This window comes from Papaver somniferum, chromosome 9 (assembly GCF_003573695.1).
Source record: "Papaver somniferum cultivar HN1 chromosome 9, ASM357369v1, whole genome shotgun sequence".
NCBI lineage: Eukaryota > Viridiplantae > Streptophyta > Magnoliopsida > Ranunculales > Papaveraceae > Papaver > Papaver somniferum.
Window position 1 is genome coordinate 184,504,779 of NC_039366.1, and position 19,507 is coordinate 184,524,285.

The following is a 19,507-nucleotide window of genomic DNA, read 5'->3' on the forward strand; positions in this document are numbered from 1 at the left end:
AAGTATCATACATCACTTCTCAGGATCAGGGCAGTGGTAAAATATGTCACGAAATCTCCCGCAAGATATAAAAGGTTTACGGAGGCTGCTGAGTCGGAAATAATAGATTGTAAAAAGGGTCTGATATTAGATGTGAGAACGCGGTGGAATTCTACTTACTTAATGCTTGTTGCTGCTGAAAGATATGAAAAGGCATTTGAAAGGCTACGTGAGTTGGATAAGGCATTTTGTGAAGAGTTTTGCTTTGATATTCCAGTACCAGATAATATTATGGGTGATGGTGATGACACTGTTGATCTTGATGCTGATTATGATCTGGAATCAGACAATGAAGAAGAACTTGATACTACTGAAGAAGAAGATTCTGCTGCTTTCAGGAAAGCCAAGAAAAAAAACAGGCCAAAAGTGCATGCTCCTGAACGATACGATTGGTGCAACGCGAGAGTTCTGATTAAGTTTCTACACGTATTTTATGAAGCAACTGTTGCATTTTCAGCTTCTACTTATGTTACTTCTCATTCTTTCTTATTGGAACTTGGCACTGTTCGTCAAGAATTAGAAGAATGGAAAAACACATGAGGACCCTTTCTTAAGCCACATAGGTGCTGTAATGTTGCTCAAGTACAACAAATATTGGGGAACATACCGAAAGATGAATTCGTTGATGTTTATGGCTGTACTTCTTGATCCACGAGAGAAAGAACATGGATTATTTGTGACTGTTGAAGATTTAATTGTGCATTATGACCCAGCAATGAAGAAAAAACTTGTAGAAAAATGGGTTGAAGAAGTTCTGAAAAAAAAATTTGGAGCTGTTTGCAGCTTATAAAGCAGAAAATGTTAGATGTGCAGTATCTTCATCAGAATCTGTGGGCGAGACTAATTCCACTTCTACTCAAAGTTCTTCGAGTTTTGGAAGTACTATTTCTAGCAAGGCCAAGTATATGGCGGGAAGGAATAAACGAAAGCATCAACTGAGTAATGTGGAGGACATTGGGAGATCTGAGGTAGAAAGGTACTTGGCTGAACCGATCTACACACCCACAAATGAAAATGCTACTTTTGATATATTACAATGGTGGAAGGTAAATGCTGCGAGGTTTGACATTTTTCCACTTATGGCTAAAGATATATTTGCTATTCCCGTTTCTTCCGTTGCTTCAGAATCAGCATTTAGTACCGGAAAAAGAATTTTGGATCCTTTTCGAAGCTCCTTAAATCCCAAGACACTTGAGGCCTTAATTTTGTTACAAAATTGGTTACGAACACCAATAGACATGGATTCATCTACCCTTGGATTCGAGGAGGAGGAGATTGATATTGCTGAGTCTGGTATGTCTAAATTTTCCTTGGCTCTATTGTTGTTCATGACACTGTGAGTTTTACTGCAGCATGTTTATTACATGAAAGTACATGGTTTACTAAACATAATGCATGCTATGTGAATAGATTAACTGCCCTGTTATGTTAGTAATCTATAACAAAAATCTTTTGAAATCCGAAGATCACTCATAGTTATCTCTATATCAACATGTCAGAGGCATTGTCACAATGTCGTGTACCTCATATCAATTGGATTTCTTAAATTCAGTTATCTGTTTGATGTTTGTTATACTGTTTTCTATGGTTTGAGAATCTTGAAATTTGGCTTTTCAAATTTTGCTTTGATCTGTGTATTGTCTGTTATCTTGATGTTCTTAGTATTAGGATATTTTATATGTTCTTATAGTTGAATTTGGATGTTGAGATTATGATGAAGCTGAGTTTTTTTGCATAGGTCAGGGCAATCATTTTTTGCATCTGAGTTTTTCAAGTTAACGACCTAAAAATAGGGTTGTGAAGCTTTATGTTTGGACATTATGTTATTGAGGTCTTTTGGTTATTGGGGTCCTTTGGTAGTGAAGCTTCATGTCTGTCTAAACTTTGTGTTCTATATTGAGGTCGTTAATGTTCAATTTATGGTATTGTGTAGCTACCGTGTACTATTTCATCTAATTACAGTGATTGTCCGGTGTACTGACTACTGATGGGAAGTTTGTGTTGGTACTTGATGTTGTTGTGGATGGATAAACTAAAATGTTCATTTCGCTTGCAGAGCTATTTTACTTGTTTCAAGAAATTCATCTACCCTTTCATTCATTCTAATTGTTCATTTCGTTTGCAGAGCTATTCAGTTTCAGTGACCTTGCTGCTTCTTCTATCGTCATAGACTCATAGATGATTGATTCCTATTGGCTTAGACAAGGTAATGACGCCAAGGCCCAAGGGTCATTGTCAGTATCTTGATCTTTCTGAGTTCATCTTTGTTACTGTAACTAATTTACAGACTTCGTTTTATTTCAGGCTTTCAGCCATTCAGAGGTAAAACATCCACAAACTTGCAGGCTTGCAGCGACTCGCTGTTGGTCGCTTTATATGATATTAGGCTTTAGTATAGTACGCAATACTCAATAGTAATGCACTCTTTTATCTTTTGAGCTTTGAACAATTGAACTCTGTTCCTTTTTATTGTTAGCTTTATCAACTTTGTTATACACTTATACTGTTATACAGTTATACTCATTGCATAACTCTGTTCCTTGTTAATGTAATGTACTAATGTGACAATGTCATTTTATTTTATGGTGGGTAACCCACCACCCACCCGACCAAACCCGCCGTCACAATGGGTCGGGTGAAAACCGACCCATTGTGTTGTTGGGTCGGTTGCGGGTGACAACTTCTGTTACCCGCCATCAGTGGGTCGGGTGGTGGGTGAGGCCAAAACCGACCCAAACCGACCCATGTGCAGCCCTAGGGGAAAGTATCACTTTTTCCGAAACGGGGCGAAATTATCACTTTTCCCGAACTGGGGTGAAAGTATTACTTTTTCTGAAACAGGGCGAAAGTATCACTTTTTATGAAGCGAGGGGAAGTATTACTTTTCTGAAACGGGGCGAAAGTATCACTTTCTAAAACGGGGTGAAAGTATAATTTTTTATGAAATGGAACGAAAGTATCACTTTTTCTGAAACGAGGCGAAAGTATCAGTTTTCTGAAACGAGGTGAAATATCACTTTTCCAGAAACGGAACGAAAACAATCACATACAAACCCCATCTTCAGATTTTTCTTCGATAGGCCCTCCCACCGTGGCAACGAGTGTACTAGTTTAATTGTGAACCCATTTAAGAGGCCCATGTACAATGATTCTCGTTGCTTCTTCTTCAACTATAACTAATTGCTTATCTTTATGTAATATATTCTTTGTGATTTGATCATTAGGTTTTTCCTGAAGTTGTTTTTGGTTGATTTATGATGAAGTTAAGTATGTTTTATTTTTGTGATTAGGTATTCGTCAAAGAATATTACATTTTAGTAAATTTCGTCCGCTTTTCAGTTTTTGCTCTCCATATTTGAGTTTTTTATTCCTGGCGTTTTTAGGAGCGACCCGAAAAGATTTAGGGGCGACCAATAAGATAAAATAGGGTCACCCAAAACTAAAATAAAGCCACCCCTTATCACACTTTTTCTGAAAAGTAAAAATCGCCGTCCATAATCGGTAGACAATTCTACAATCGACGGTTTATATTGATGTATGTTGGTTTGTGTTGCGAAAATTATAATCCGTAGTTAAAATAGTAATTTCGTGATGTTTATTTTCTACCGATTATGCTAGTAGCCTCAAACTCAAATTTTTCAAAAACCAACGGAATTTTGAATTTCTCTATTTGCACAATCGGTAGTTTCTTGATGTTTATTATTTACTGATTGTACAATCGGTAGTCTCTTGATGTTCTTTATCTACCAATTGTTCTAGTAGCCCCAAATTCGAAATTTTCAAAAATCAATGAAATTTTGAATTTCTCTATTTGCACAATCGATAGTTTCGTGATATTTATTATCTTTGTGATGTTCTTTATCTACCGATTATAGTAGTAGACCCAAATTCGAATTTTTCAAAAACCAATGGAATTTTGAATTTCTCTATTTTCATAATCGGTAGTTTCGTGATATTTATTATCTACCGATTGTACAATCGGTAGTCTTGTGATGTTCTTTATTTACCGATTATAGTAGTAGCCCTAAATTCAAAATTTTCAAAAACCAATGGAATTTTGAATTTCTCTATTTTCACAATCAGTAGTTTTGTGATATTTATCATCTACCGATTGTACAATCGGTAGTCTCATGATGTTCTTTTATTTACCGATTGTGGTAGTTGCCCCAAATTCGAAATTTTCAAAAACCAATGGAATTTTGAATTTTTCTATTTGCACAGTCGGTAGTTTCGTGATGTTTATTATATATCATGATGTTACTGATTGTGGTAGTAGCCCCAAGTTCAAGTTTTTCAAAACCAATGGAATTTTGGATTTTTCAAAGAAGAGAAGAACATAGTCACAATTGGTAGATAAAAAAAAACTTACCTACTTAATTAAACGAGTTTGCTTCTGTCTATGTTCGTGAACGTTCTCTCGCAGGCTGAAGCTAAGCTTCATTCATGCCCACTTCTATTCCTAAGAGCCTATCATTCTACTAAAGGACGCAGGCTACTTTCGGGACACGGAGGCTAAAGTACCGATTATGAAGGGACATATAAGTATTTTCAAGGGCTTTTTGATAAAGTACCCTAACTTTCCACATTACACTAAAAAGGTGCCCCCGTTTTTTTGAAATTTGTTGAAGTACCCCGTTTTATTCAAAAGGCAAATTCCATCCAGTTAAGTGCTAGGTGGTAGTTATCTTTCCGATTAAAAGTCCTATTTACCCCTGAACTACATCTTCTTAGAGGGGAGGGTAAATGTTCCGACGATCCTAAAAATGGTGTAACGATCCTGAACGAGGCTCGACGAACCTGAAAACCTTGTCACGATCCTGAACCGGGCTCGACGAACCTAAAAAAAATGTTGTACAAGGTCGATTTCTTCCAACCAAAAACCACAAAACACTTGAGATGATGAACCCTTTTTGGGGAATGATATAACGAACCTGAAAGCGGTGTAACGATCCTGAACTGGACTCGAAAAGCCTGAAAAATGATGTATAAAATCAATGTGGGAATAAATAAAGGGCAAATATGTAAAATAAATTAGACTTAACTAACACTAGATGGAAAAACTAACATGAGGGTACTTTAACAAATTGTAAAAAGACGGGATACTTTATCAAAATTCCTGGATATAAAAAAACAGGACACTTTATCAAAATTCCCTATTTCCAACCTATTTTATCTTATTATGTCGCACCTAACTCTCGCCCCTAAAGACGGCAGGTTTTTATTTTGAAACTTTTTCTTTTGTGAGATGATAGCGAATATATGAAATGTTTACCGGAAGATCGGTATGATTGCTTGGTGTGATCTAAGACCGTAAGCAGGTAACAGTTATGGAGGGATATTTTCGTCTATTTAATATTTTCAGTTTTTGTGACCAAACTGGACCTCTGTTTTATCGTTGGACTAAACTGGATTGGACCCACCCGTAGATGGACCAAACCGAAACTTCCTCGATTTTTTAACCCTACTAGCGTTGGAGATGGTATAAGAGCTCGGTGTTGGCATAAGACACCAATTTGACAGGCAAACGGTTAGAGCGTCTTGACTCTCGAGTTCAATGTTCGTACCCTAGAAAGTTAGAAAGTTTGAGATATTGTTTGTTTTTAATACGGTAATTTTTCAAATTTTAGATTAATAATCGCCAATTATGGCAGTAAAACCAATATCTTTATCAAAATTGAAGATATATGATCGGCAATTCCCATCAACAATGCAAGAAGATTCACCAATTCAATCAGCAGATGGTAATGATGGGTCTTCTGGTACAAGAAGTAGTAGTTGTAGTGATAATAAGACACCAAATCGATTAAAAAAATGAAAGAGAATAGACAGAGAGAAGAAGAAAGGTGAGAAGGAGGAAGAGGTAGACAGTGGCAAACCATTCGTTTTCAAGACTAAATCTTGGTCTATTAAACCTGGAGCCAAGAAGGAAGTTGGAAGAAAAATCAAACTCGCCCAAAGAGATTTTAGTGGATATCAGTATGTTTTAAAAGATCCAGACTTAAGAGGTGTTGTTCCAAGATATAGGAAATTTCAGGCTGGAGAGGGTGAATTATGGAGTACAACGGAATACCGTGAATTATTAGCAGCTTATGAAACAGGTGGTGCCATAAAAAATGAGGTGGAAAAAGTGTTAGATGCATCTGTACCCGCTGCGCTGCGTAGAGACGGAGAACAATCACAAGAACCGGAGATGGAAAAGGTATACTTAATTTCTCATGCTGCATCTGGTTTGAGTTCTTTTTTCTAAGCTTTGTGTGTATATGTGCGATTCTCCATGTTGTTCACAAATAAATAATGTGTGTTTATCTTGTTCCTCTAGGCAAGTGATCATTTGACTGAAGTATCAACTAAGGCGAAATGCGCACCGGTCCACCTCCAGAAAATGCAAAGTGATCAATGCAACACCATCACTGCCACAGAAGCTGCCTCCAGAACCATGCGACAAGGGCAAGTGACAACGGGGTTCATGAAATTGTTAATATCAGGAGCAATTTTACTTTGTTTAACAGGAATGACTTTGACTATTGCAGTACTGGGCATAGTAATGTTTTCATTCTTGGTTATTATTTCAAGTCCAATTTGGGTCCCAATAGCAACAATTTTGTTGATTATTATGATTGGTTTTCTATGGGTATGTGGTTTGGGTGCTGCTCTGATATTTGGTTTGCCTTGGATGTACAAGTATTTGAGAGGAACTCATCCACTTGGCTCAGATTGGGTTGACGATGCCAGGATGATTATGGGTAATGCTGGCCAAATGAGAGATTATGCTCGGGAGTATTTGCGAAGTAAGGTTAAAGATGTTGGTCCTGGTGCTTAAAGTTCATTCTCAAACAATATCGTGGTAATCTTTCTCCTCTCATTAGAACAAAGAAAGAAAAGAAGAGCTTCATTTATTTAAAGCATGAACGAATATAACAATGTTGATCCTCCAATAATAAGTTCAAATCTATGCTCGGTGGCCTATTTCAGGTATTGCTAATAGTGCAGATTTATGTTAGGGGTTCCATTAAAAGTTGCCTTTGGCATTGCTAATTATTCCCCATGCTCACCATCTGGTATTCCACGGACAAAGATGGTTTTGCGTGCGTCTTTTATGCATCCCTACATGATTAGGATTTGTTACTCCCTACTTGTATGTTAATCAATATAATGCACCACAGTTTGTCTTTCTATTATTGCAACTATAAGTGAATGTGAATCTAAGACCTGATCCCAGTAGCTAGAAAAAGGCTGAGAATTGGGTAAGTCGAGGTTTTGCCTTTGCGGCCATCACTGTCTACTTTATTTGGTCGGCTGGAGACATGATTTTCTCGAAAGTTCTCTCTGCATGTATTCTGAATCGGGCATATTTGTTTCCAAGTATTCATTGCTGCAATGGTTATAGCACTGGCTCCTGGAATTTCTCTTATATTTACATGGTCTAGCCAAGTTAGCAGCCATTACATGTCTGGTGCTGTCCTTGTTAGGAAAAACAAAAATCTAACTGCTTCCATGGGTTGCAACTTGCAAGTGATGTTTATGTTATCTATCACCTCACTTAGCCTGTTGATTTATTCTAATCTTCTGTGGGATTTCCAGAGAAATTGCTTGATCCGTGGAAGTTTGCTGGGATTCATCATAGGCTCAAGCCCCTGTGGAGAGCTTTCCACCTTTGGCATAATATTCCATGTCAGAACTCGGCAACGTGGTTGGTGCATCACAATACAGATGGGAACAAGGTAGTTGATCACCTAGCTAGACAGTTTATACTTGACTTGACATCTGACTAGATATCCTCTCTATCTGTATTTCTGGTGACCAAAGAAAGACTACAAGGGTTCACCTTAGATGATGCCTCAGTTATTTCCTAGGAGTTGTGCTTCTACTTTGAACCTACTATGCATTTTCTACTCTTGTACACCAATTGCATAGCTGAGTACTGTGGTCACAGTTGGAAATGGATGCGACCTTTGAGAATGTAGAAGAGTTAAGAGCTATTACGAGAACTAGAAAACCAATCTTTAAAATAATGAGTTAGAACAATGCTTATTTCAGGTCTGGAGTTCAAACAACGATTCTTTCAGGAGAAACAAGACGGTTTTTTCATGTTTACTCCTTTCCAAAGTGTGATTAGATGGAAGTATTTTGTGTGTTTGCCCTTGGTTTGTATGACGTTGTCCTTTCATGTCATCCCTAGAAAATGTGGGCTGATCAGTAATCGCACTCGCACTTACCATTTGTACTGACAAGAGATTTGATGAGACCGGAGTGCAAACAAAAGCTTTGATGTTTTCCAACTTTTAGCTATTTGTCTAGCTATTTGTCTAGCTTTTGACTCTATCCAACAACAACCTTGCTATATATCCAAGGTAATGATGATCTGACCTGTACATGTGACTATCAGTTAAATCAAACTCAGATGAACCAGGACTTTTGTTTCGCAAACCAAATGAGATGGACTTTTCCCCCAACTGCACCCCCTATACCCCATTTGCCGTGCCGTGTCGTCTCATGAGTCATGGACTCATGATTATTTTTTTGGCTTACAATCTGTGATTCCGTGGTATTCAGTTCTGAAGTGCCATAAAATCTCTGCCACTGCCATCCACATAAACAGGAGATATGCGACGGATAGGGAGAGTACAGTTGTGCTCAAGTTGTCATTTGCTTTTTCATAAAATAAAATAAAATAAAAAATTGTGTGTTTTAAGGATAAAAAAAAAAGGGTCAACCCAAGAAATCATGACTCATGAGTAGTACAAGGAAGGATGGTCTTTGCAGAAGAATATAAACAGAACTGCTTCTGCTGCTGCTGACTTTCACAAACAGCAACAGCTTCTACTGTACTGCTACCAAGTCCACAACTGCTGCTGCCCCTGTCATTTAGGACCGAAAAAAAATAAAAAATTACTCAACAAAACCCGACTTTCTCCTCTTTGAATTGTAACCCTTCTCTCTCAAAAATTAATTTAATTTCCAAATTCGAAAAAGCAATTTTTAGAAGTTTCATTTCAGTTTTCAAAAACTTAATAAAAATCCCTATTACTACGGGGAAACAGCGTTACACCTCTTCCCATTTATTACTCTTCTCTTTTTTCTAACTCCTCTGTTCCTCCTCTGTTTTCTCCTCCAATGAAGAAAAAACCCACAACGAAATCAAAACCCACATCATCATGATGCTTCTCCATCAAAACCCATCTTATTTTCTCAAGCAGATTTTGGTGTTGATTGTTGTTTTTGTAGCAGAAGAGGTGGTTTTGATGGTAGATGGACTTGGTTCGGCATCAACCATAGCTATAACATATGGGTCTAATACAGTCTGTGGGATATTAGCAGGAAAAACAAACCAGAGAATCGAATGTTATACTCCTAATAACAAAGGGTCTTCTAATACAACAATTTCAATACAACCTAACATATCTTATGATTCAATCTCTGGTGGTAAAGATTTTTTCTGTGGATTAAGATCTGGGGGTTTTAGTTTCCTTTGTTGGACTGCTTCTGTAAACTCATCATCTTCATCTCCGAGACCTAAAAGAATCTATTACAGTGTTAATGTCACTTTAAAAGATATAGCAGTAGGTGAGAATCATGTCTGTGGGATTGAAAATACTACTGGTGTTGTTCGTTGCTGGTGGAGACAAAATGGGGTTCCAAAGTTGAGATATTTATCTCCTGATAATGGAAATTTTTCGTTAATTACTTCTGGTAATGGGTTTTCTTGTGGAGTTTTGATTACTTCTAACAGAGTCAAGTGCTGGGGGATTGATGGTGTGAAAGCTAATGAAATTGAAAAGGAATTTCGGAGTGTTTCAATGGTGAGTTTAATGGCAGGTTCTTCACATGTTTGTGGGGTGGATTCTAATGGTGTTTTGATTTGTAAAGGAAATAATGATAATGGGCAACTGAATTTCCCTTGGAGAAAACAAGAAGAGCCGTTTGAGTATTCGGGGTTAGGATTGGGGTTGAATCATACTTGTGTTATTAGAAGATTGAACGGTTCTGTAATTTGTTGGGGTGGAAATGGAATGTATTCAAGTGATCGGATTCAAGGGGTGTCATTTGAATCCATTGTTGCAGGACTGGATTTCACTTGCGGTTTAACGACGAGGAATTTATCGATGATTTGTTGGGGGCCGGGGTGGATTTCGTCTAATAGTACTAGTTTGATGGATCTTCCATTGCCGAAGATTGTACCAGGTTCGTGCACTTTAACTCCATGTGGACAATGTGGTATCTATCCTGACTCTGACAATCTTTGTTCTAGCTCTGGTAATATATGTAGGCAATGTGATTACTATCGAGTTGTAGACAACAACCCGTCTGCGCCTCCGCCGTTTATACCGCCACCGCCGCCAGCATCGAATTCCATAGTCAAAAACAAGGTGTTATTAGCTTTTGCAATTGTTGGATCGGTTGGAATCGTGTGCGGTGTTTTGACTCTGATTTATTGCTTGTGGACGGGAGTTTGTTGTTGTAATCGGAAAAAGATTCATAATTCAGTTCAACCCACTATCAACAGAGCTAATTCTAACAGAGGCAGTGGTCATTTCAGTCCAACATTTTCGATATCATCGAAGCGTCATAATAGTTTTCGAGCAATGAGGCGTACAAGGAGTGGCCCTTCCTCAAAACATGCTGACAGAGCTGAACAGTTTTCTCTTGCAGAGCTTGGTGCTGCAACTAATGGTTTTTCTGCAGAGAACAAAATTGGGTCTGGAAGTTTTGGGACAGTTTACAAAGGTAAACTTCGAGACGGGCGTGAAGTCGCGATTAAAAGAGGGGAAACCGGTACAAAAACAAAGAAATTTCAAGAGAAGGAAAGTGCATTCGACTCGGAACTAGAATCCCTGTCGCGGCTGCACCATAAGCATTTGGTTAGTCTTGTAGGTTTCTGCGAAGAAAATGAGGAACGGCTTCTGGTATACGAGTACATGAAAAATGGTGCACTCTATGATCATATACATTCGAAAGACAATGTCGAAAAAACTAGTAGTCTTTTGAATACATGGAAAATGAGGATTAAAGTTTCATTAGATGCAGCAAGAGGGATTGAATATCTGCATAACTACGCAGTTCCGCCTATAATTCACAGAGATATTAAATCGTCTAACATCTTGTTAGACTCGAACTGGGTAGGTAGAGTTTCAGACTTCGGGTTATCTCTACTTGGTCCAGAATCAGAAGGCGAATACATGTCAGCAAAAGCTGCTGGAACAGTTGGGTATATGGATCCCGAGTACTACGGATTAAACGTTTTAACTGCAAAGAGTGATGTTTATGGTCTCGGAGTAGTAATGCTGGAGTTGTTAACAGGAAAGAAAGCTATATTCAGAGACGACGTTTTAGATGGTGAAGGGCCAATGAGTGTCGTGGATTATGCAGTGCCTAAGATTATGGCTGGAGAGCTTGAGAGAATTTTGGATGTGCGCGTAGGACTGCCAGACGTGAACATGGCGGAAGCGGTCGAGCTGGTGGCTTATACGGCCGTACATTGCGTGAACTTGGAAGGAAAAGAGAGACCAAGCATGAATGACATTGTTGCTAATCTTGAGAGGGCATTATCGCTATGTGAGGGCAGTCATGGAAGCATCTCTAGTGCTTCATTAGCATCAGAGTAGTCATAAAAACAAAAGACAGGAAATTCTTAAAAAATTTCGGATTCAATTTTTTGTTAAGTTTTATTATACTTTTTCAGTTTTATAATCAGTGTAAAGGGTGAGGGATCTGAGGGTTGTTTGAGGTCTTATACTAACACATGATGCATTGTTGGCTAATTGTGGCACATGGATCAGTAACAGGGGAATTGGTTTATTGGTTGACAAAAAACAAAATAGAATTCTTGTTTGGTTTTGATTCTTGAACTTTTTTTTTGTTTATGTTCTTGCTCAAGCTCTCTTTGTCATTGTCTCATTGGATTCCAATGTAGTAAGTGAAACTAAAAAACCCCAACATGCTCTCTCACCTATTCGGTGTGAAATACATCTACATGTTCAGAATCTCATTTCCTGGAAGTTCTGGATTTTTTCTTCATTTTTTAATTCAAAATCGAAAGGTGCTCATTTAGCCGAAGAATTCAAAACCAAGAAACAAAAGTTAAGATTTATGGGGCCAGAGTTGGTAAACTAACTACCACTTCTTGATTCTTGAATGCATTATAAATGATTGCATGATCTTTAATCCTTTTCTGAAATTTTTGACCACTAAAATATCTGTTTTATCAAAAGAAGAACATGGAATCAGCATGATAAAGACTACTTGCCCAGATGGCTCGAATTGATTGACGGTGGTGGACATGGGTCCACTATAGGGGACCATGATGCCAACCACTGGAGTCTGCCCTGCAGCTATAAACAACATACATGGTCTCTACTCCTCTCTTGTGACAGCTTATAAAATTAATAAATTGCTAAACCGTGTATTAGTAGTTGAAGTTTTTATTAAAGATAATGCAATCTGTTGTACAAGGTTGATTATTCTGCAGGCAGCAACTAGGGGAAGCAAATCCTGCAAAACAGAGAAAATTATAACCATTGAATTTCGACAATCCAGAGTCAATGCCCTGAGGACTAATGTCTAATGACAAGCAATAAAGTAACCAGAAAAATTCTAAGTGTTCTTGTTTTTGCAACCTGAACCATAAAAGTACGAAAGTGTGGGAACAATCCGACAACAACGGTACTAATCTTTACTTTTTTCTTCACTGTGTAGACAAAGTGAACCTGTTTATCTAAGTATTCATCTCATTGATATAGTTACAAAAGTAGGAATCTAACAAGACAAAGAACTGGACATAGCCAGCTAAGTCTTTTACCAAAATAACAATGTGAGACATAATTGCAAGACTTGGTCACTTGAGGTTCATAATATTCATCCTCAACTTTCATTGTCGCTTTAGAAAGAAACTGTAGTAAATACAATACCAAAACTAGCTAAGTCCATTTATTATTTTTCTAAAGTTTTATGATTACAAACCTCACCTACAAGTAACATGCACGCATCAATGATCAAACTGAAAAAGAACAAATATTGAATATTGATTTATTGGTTTCTTAATGGACATCAGTATGAATTACAGATGACCTAGTTTACTACAAGATTGTCATGTCCAAGGAAATTGTATACAGCTCTTTGGGTACAAAATACATGTAAGAAACAACCAAAATAAGTTATCGAGAAGGAACAAAAATAAATAATTAGGATGTGAGATTGAAGTCCATGGGAAGCTTTGAAACTAACCTCTGGCAGACTTAATCTTATTTTGAGGACATTGTAATTCTGAAGTTATCAGATATTTGGAAATCTTTTACGCGGTCTTCTTTCTTCAACCTCGTTCATCCAATCAGAGAGCCAGAGGAGACCCTTGTAACCATAATATGCAGCTGCTACCACAGCTACCAATATTAAAATACAAATGAAAAACCACTGCACTGTCGCTATAATTTTCTGCACAAAGAAAAGAAAAACACTTATAAGCTGCCAGAAAGCACTGTAGGCTACAAGACATAACTGAACATGTTGTCGTCTACCACTTTTATCTACCATCTCATCCAACGTGTGGCTGGGACCTCATCCTAGTTTGACATGTAGTCGGTATACGAGATGGTAGATAAGAAACAAAGTTATGTTGGAATAAAGATGAGTAACACAAACCTGCAGTCTTGAAACTTGTGTAGCTTCCTGTACTTGATCACGTCTCTTCCTACGCTTTGGCACTTTCGGTTCAGCGTCTGTGACTTTGCTCTGTTCGAGAGAAAGTTAAAAGGTTTAGTTCGGCTTTACTTGGCTACAATACTACCCAGTGAACATGTATGATGTATGCATGTGTGTTTGATACATTAAATTCACAGCTTCAAGGGAATGCAACATTTGATAGGTATTATCCACACACAGCAAGGAAATCTAGGTCAAAGCCTCCTTTGGGTGCAATGGCGTAAATTGGAGCAAGAAAAGAAATTGAACGAACAACAAGCAGGATTTGCTGTGAATAAAAAAGAATTTACCTCAGGAACTTTAGGTTTACGCAACTGCAAGGCTGACTCCACAGCCTTTACTTTACTTGCACATTCAGAATTACAAGGAAGTAATCCAATCCCAAACTGACTTTTAGATATATCTTTGGGGTCGCAGCCAGTGGAGATATAGGCAGCTTGAACATCTTGACACAGCCACTCCTTTTTGAGATTTTGACAGCGACAACGGACGTTAACCTTCAGTTACAGATATAGATAAAATTAGAATGGGAACTGTCAACAAAGTCCAAATGCTATTATGGTTTTTAACGAGTTATCATCAAATAACATTACAGGATACTTAAGCAAATCTACTGTGAAGGTAATATTTACAAGAACTTTCTCACAAAATGTGTTACAATTTAATGTAAAAAATTTAAAATCACAAACAAGAAGCAATTGGGATCACATTACCTTTTTACTGCATTTTTCAGGTGATGGGCATTGCCCAGGATGACATTTCTCAGGGCATAGATGTGAGCAGTTGAGTAACTTTCTGTTCACCAGAAAATAACGGACAATATAAACTTCACTACTAAAAATAAATAAATGTATAAGACCCCAGAAATTCACTAACAAGGATATATGACAAAAGTCTAGAAGTTACCTGTGACAATGTCCAGCACATGAACGAATAGTCAGTTGTTCATTTTCAGGCAAGCTATTGTAGCGTGTGCATTCAAAAACATGAACCATGGCGCCACAATGGCATGACCTTTTGATAAGTGTTTTGCATGGAGAACAATCTCCAGGATGACATGGTATAGGGCAAGGATGTGGGCAAGCAAGCTTTCTCTCCTAATAAAACATCAAGATAATAAGACAACGTTTTGATGCAGAATGTAGTCGTGGCACTGAGCCACTGAGGTAATATTATCTTAATTATTGCACGAAATTTGAAGTTGTTTGAAGGGCACAAAATGAGAAATAGGGGAGAGATAATAAAAATCGCCAGTATTCCAAAAGAAAGATAAAACATCTAATAATGAAATGAAGCTCATGGGTGAAAGTATCATGGAATGGATAACCTAAAGAGGAATAAAAGTGGAAAATACCTTCTCGCAAGGGAGGTGACATTCTTCACAAGGCTCTGTTCTTACACTTCGATCTGCTATCGAGGTTTGGCTCTTTAAAGCATGGCAAGGTTTTGTACAATAGTGGTTAGTACAGCCAAGAAGGTTGCCACACAAGTTTTGACATGAAAATGCTTTTACTTTTGAGCAGACCATCTGCAAAGGAAACACCACACACCCTTGTAACAGATGATACAATACTGTGAAAAGTACAAGTACGAGCATTTTTATATCAGGAAGTGAATACAAATAGCAGAAGATTAAAACTCTAACAGAAAGATCAACAACCAACCATCTGCTCTGCTCCAATGTGTTGCCCTAGGCAGGACCTCCAAACAAGCTCCGGGCAAGGAGGGCAAGGTGTACCAGGTGTGCACTCAGGTTTCCGATTTGACTTCTTTTTCTTTGATTTTAATGTGAACTCAGGGTTTGGAGGAGGTTCAGGACCATGGCACCTGAAAGTGAAAGACAAAATCTATTTCTAAGGGAAGAAGACTAGGTATAAGAAGCCAAGCACGGGAATTCAAGAAATCGAGATTCCTTAACAAATTACCTTAATTTACAGTTATGCCCGCAAGGATATTCCTCTTCACAAACTAGACGACAGGGGGGGCAAGCTCCATAATGGCATTTATGAGGCTGTGGAAGAATAACAGGTGGACATTATTAGTGGAAGCAGGAGTCACACAAATTTATGATGTGATAAGTGTAACATCTTTATTCGGCTCTGTGGGTGTTAACATATCACGATGTAATTAGAATCATTACAATCTTGCATTCAAGTTTTGAGAAGGCTACTCCAGTACCTTGCGTTTTGGTGCATGCCTGCACAGAGGGGATATGCTGCATCGTTTGGGACATTTAGGAGGCTTTTGCTCTCTTTCAGTACCACAAGGAACCTAACATGAAACAAAAGAAAGGTCAGGAGTTTGTTGGTACGGAAATAATATGGGATTAGAAGTGGCAAGTATGAACGAAGTTTAACCTCGAATCGTGTTTCACCGCATGAACATGATATAGTCACCATTAATGGACAAGGAGCACAAGCACCTCTACAAGACAAATTGGAAAACATGTTATACTACAATAAAGCTTAACAAAAGGTCAACAAGTAAAGATAATTGGATTTCACAACAATGCCACACTTAGTATGTTCCCACCATATTCGTATAAAATAATATTCAAACCCATGTATCCAGCAAATGATGAATATGTGGAGCTGAATACCATCAAAAACATACCTGTGACACGGTGAAGGGCATTTGTGGTTGTTACAACGGAGCTTTCTGTCACATATCTACAGTTTTATAAAATATTAATATAGTCGCCGTAAGCTGAAAAACAAAACAAAACAAGAACCAGAAAATCAAAGTGGGAAGATAGTGACATACACCTCTGAACAAGGTGGACAATCCCCATCACAACAACGACGCCTACATGCATGCCGACCACAATCTCGTCCTCGATTGCACTTTCTTTCACAGGCTAATGCTTGATGGCAAGGAACCTAAAATGAATTCAGTTAAATTACACAACAACCTATGCAGATTTGTTTTGAATTCTTTCATTTGAGGCTAAATACAAACTAAATTAAAGCAGGGTATGATTTAAGATGACGCTAACCAGTTATTTACCTGTTTCCTCAAGCTTCCGCATCGGCAAGACTTTATAATAACAGTTCTACAAGTCTCATTACACGAACCCTTATGACATCGCTCCGGGCATCGATGAATGCCACAGCTCAACATCTTTTCACATGTTGACCCACACGTTGGCAGCACAGTATCACAAGGCATTCCTTCATAAACCCTCTTCCCACAAGGACACGACCGCTTACCTTGGTAAGGACACCCACCACACATACCCTCATGACACCCTCGTTCACAAACATGTTTTCCACACCCAAGCAACTTTCCACATTCATTCTCACACTTAAACTCCCTCTCAAAACACTCCCTCTCTTGTTCAAACTTCCCACATTGACATTTATAAACCCCCTTAGCTTTACAGGGTGGACATAACCCTTGATGGCAAATCACATTACACCTATGAACCCCACAATCTAATTTCTTTTCACAAACACGATTACATGTAAAATCCTTAAACCCACAACGTTTAACATCTTCAATTTTACCACAAAAGCAACGATTTTTAACTAGTTTCGGACACGCCGGACACGGTCCGGGGTGACACAACAACAAACAATAATGCCCACATTCATATTTCAATGGTCTTTCACACACTTCACCACAAGAATGTGGTAATATCCATGGATCGCTATCAGGGTCTTGTGTTTTACCACAGTAACATAAATATTTACTAGGGATTAGGGTTTTTGAATACTCAACTCTACATTTAGGGCAATTCCAATTCGCTGCATTAGCCCCAGCTAATGGGAAATGCTCAGTTGAGAGACGAGAAGCGGCTCGTGCAGCTGCGAGATCAGAAGCTTGACGCGCCCAACTCTGAATACAGATGAGATGGAACACGGCGTAACATTCTTTGTAACATGACCAGGTTGGATCGGTGAGCCGGATTCGTTCTAGACAGATCATACAAGATAATGCACCTGATCGAGATGAATTCAGAAATGATTTGATCTTCGAGAGATCTGGTTGTGACGATGATGAATTTTCCGTGTTTAATTGAAGATATGATTTGAAGATTGTTTCTTCGAGATCTGTGTGCCGGAGTTCATCTTTCCCGTTGTCGGAATCGTTATCTGAATCTGACACCGGATAGTGTTGAATTTCTGTTGCCGCCATGTCTTTTTAGTGCTTGGGCTTTCAGAGCTTTTCTCAGTTTTTATAGCTCTGAAGAATGTGATATTTGAGTCTCGTGATGTCACGTGATTGGGATAAGAATATCCATTCTGACTCGGTCGGTTCTATCTCAGCTGAACCTGTCTCGTCTCCCATGAACACAGAGCCGAAGACAAGAATGCCTCGCTTAAATTTGTCGAACGTTAACCTTTTTGACATCACTTTACTTTTGGTAAGCAGAATATACCGAGAAGCAGAATATAACCTTAAATTCGTGAAGAAAAATATTTCTGTTTCTGACTTCAGGAATTGATTTATGTTTCGATATCCAAACAAGCTATAAGTTGGACTTATGGATCTGGGAGATTCTTCCTCATACTTCACTGAAAAATACTATGCAAAATATTAGAGTGGCATGAACTCATACGTTTAATGGACAATTACTTCATCATTCCAATTGATTAATAAAATGGCAAGTCCCAAAAAAAAATTAGTACTCTTACAAATGTTGTACTCCGTCAAATGTTATGTGTGTATATATATATCGAAAAGAGGCACAATAACACTAATAAATCACTTTATAGGTCTCATGTCTTAAAGAGTCATGCATAAATCACTTTATAGGTCTCATCTCTTAAAGAACCATGCACGGATGAGATGGAGAGTCCAAATGTGTGCATCCCCTCACAGCCGGAGTGAACATTCCCGGCTCTCCTTATTGGAGTGCATTCTTTCAAAATTATTTTAGTCTTTGTTATTTTTGGTATTTATCTATCTTCTAATAAAAATATCTTTCATTTATGTATATATCTTTTTCTCTCTATAATATCACAATTTACAAACAATTGTACCCGAAATCAGAATCAGTATTTGATGGGTTTGGTTTGATCAATCAACAACAATCATCAAAAATATAGAAAAAGATGATTGACCCATGAATATAAAAATCTAAAAAGAACATGTTTATATATCAACGTCTTCCTCCTTGGGATTTAGATTAATAATCATTACTGATTTAGATTGACCAGTTGTGGTGGAGTGTCGGGCAGTTCTGGGGGCTATTAAGAGCTTTCCCAAAGGTACTTCTTGCGGTCGAGATGGCTTGCGGGCGCAACATTTAGTTGATGCGATGAGTGGGGCGGCGGTTGCAGTTGCAGATGACTTACTCGCTTCGATTATAGGGGTTGTCAATCTTTGGATGGCTGGAAAATGCCCTGCGGAGTTGGGTGAATTCATAGCTAGTGCGCCCTTGACACCGTTACTCAAGACTGGGGGTGGCATTAGGCCCATTGCAGTTGGCACAATATGGCGTAGATTGGTCACCAAAGTGGTTGTTTTCTCTGTCGGAAAGGATGTGACTTCTTATTTGGGAAATTACCAATTCGGAGTTGGTGTACCTGCCGGGGGTGAGAGTATTTTACATGCTGTAAATGGCCTGCTTGAGATGAAAAGTCACTCGGACATGATGTCAATGCTACTCATTGACTTTTCTAATGTGTTCAATATGGTGAGCAGATCTCATCTTATCAAAGAGGTTCTTCTCCATTGTCCAGGTATTTCTCGTTGGGTTGAATTTTGTTATATGCGACCTGCTAAGATCTACTATGACCAATATATTTTGTCTTCTGCTCTTGGAGTC

At 38.2% G+C, this 19,507-nt stretch overlaps 2 protein-coding genes across 3 annotated transcripts; one reads left to right on the forward strand and one right to left on the reverse strand.

The window, feature by feature from the left end:
* The first annotated feature begins 9,050 nt into the window (after positions 1–9,050).
* On the forward strand, positions 9,051–11,839 carry LOC113308470 (putative serine/threonine-protein kinase-like protein CCR3). Its single transcript, XM_026556937.1, has one exon. The coding sequence runs from the start codon at positions 9,195–9,197 to the stop codon at positions 11,640–11,642; it is 2,448 nt and encodes an 815-aa protein (XP_026412722.1). The 5' UTR covers positions 9,051–9,194; the 3' UTR covers positions 11,643–11,839.
* Positions 11,840–12,404: 565 nt separating this feature from the next.
* Positions 12,405–17,881, reverse strand: LOC113313360 (NF-X1-type zinc finger protein NFXL2-like). 2 transcript variants are annotated; one of them, XM_026562122.1, is made up of 14 exons: positions 16,741–17,881; positions 16,500–16,613; positions 16,348–16,403; positions 16,092–16,158; positions 15,913–16,005; positions 15,660–15,745; positions 15,399–15,561; positions 15,089–15,262; positions 14,641–14,831; positions 14,448–14,529; positions 14,025–14,231; positions 13,675–13,764; positions 13,261–13,467; positions 12,405–12,528 (listed from the first exon to the last, which is right to left on the reverse strand). In XM_026562122.1, the coding sequence occupies exons 1-13, from the start codon at positions 17,869–17,871 to the stop codon at positions 13,309–13,311; spliced, it is 2,613 nt and encodes an 870-aa protein (XP_026417907.1). In that variant the 5' UTR covers positions 17,872–17,881; the 3' UTR covers positions 12,405–12,528; positions 13,261–13,308. The 2 variants fall into 2 exon arrangements, with proteins under 2 accessions (XP_026417907.1, XP_026417906.1); XM_026562121.1 differs by lacking the exon at positions 12,405–12,528 and having other exon boundaries at positions 13,026–13,467.
* Positions 17,882–19,507: the final 1,626 nt, after the last annotated feature.

Bases quoted from the DNA above. Each gene is read 5' to 3' on its own strand.
- LOC113308470 (XM_026556937.1), top strand. From the start codon at position 9,195: ATGATGCTTCTCCATCAAAACCCATCTTATTTTCTCAAGCAGATTTTG.
- LOC113313360 (XM_026562122.1), bottom strand. From the start codon at position 17,871: ATGGCGGCAACAGAAATTCAACACTATCCGGTGTCAGATTCAGATAAC. The intron at 15,746-15,912 runs GTACTGGAGTAG...ATTCTTCCACAG, and splicing joins GGCATGCACCAAAACGCAAG to CCTCATAAATGCCATTATGG. The intron at 15,263-15,398 runs GTTGGTTGTTGA...TTTCCTTTGCAG, and splicing joins ACATTGGAGCAGAGCAGATG to ATGGTCTGCTCAAAAGTAAA.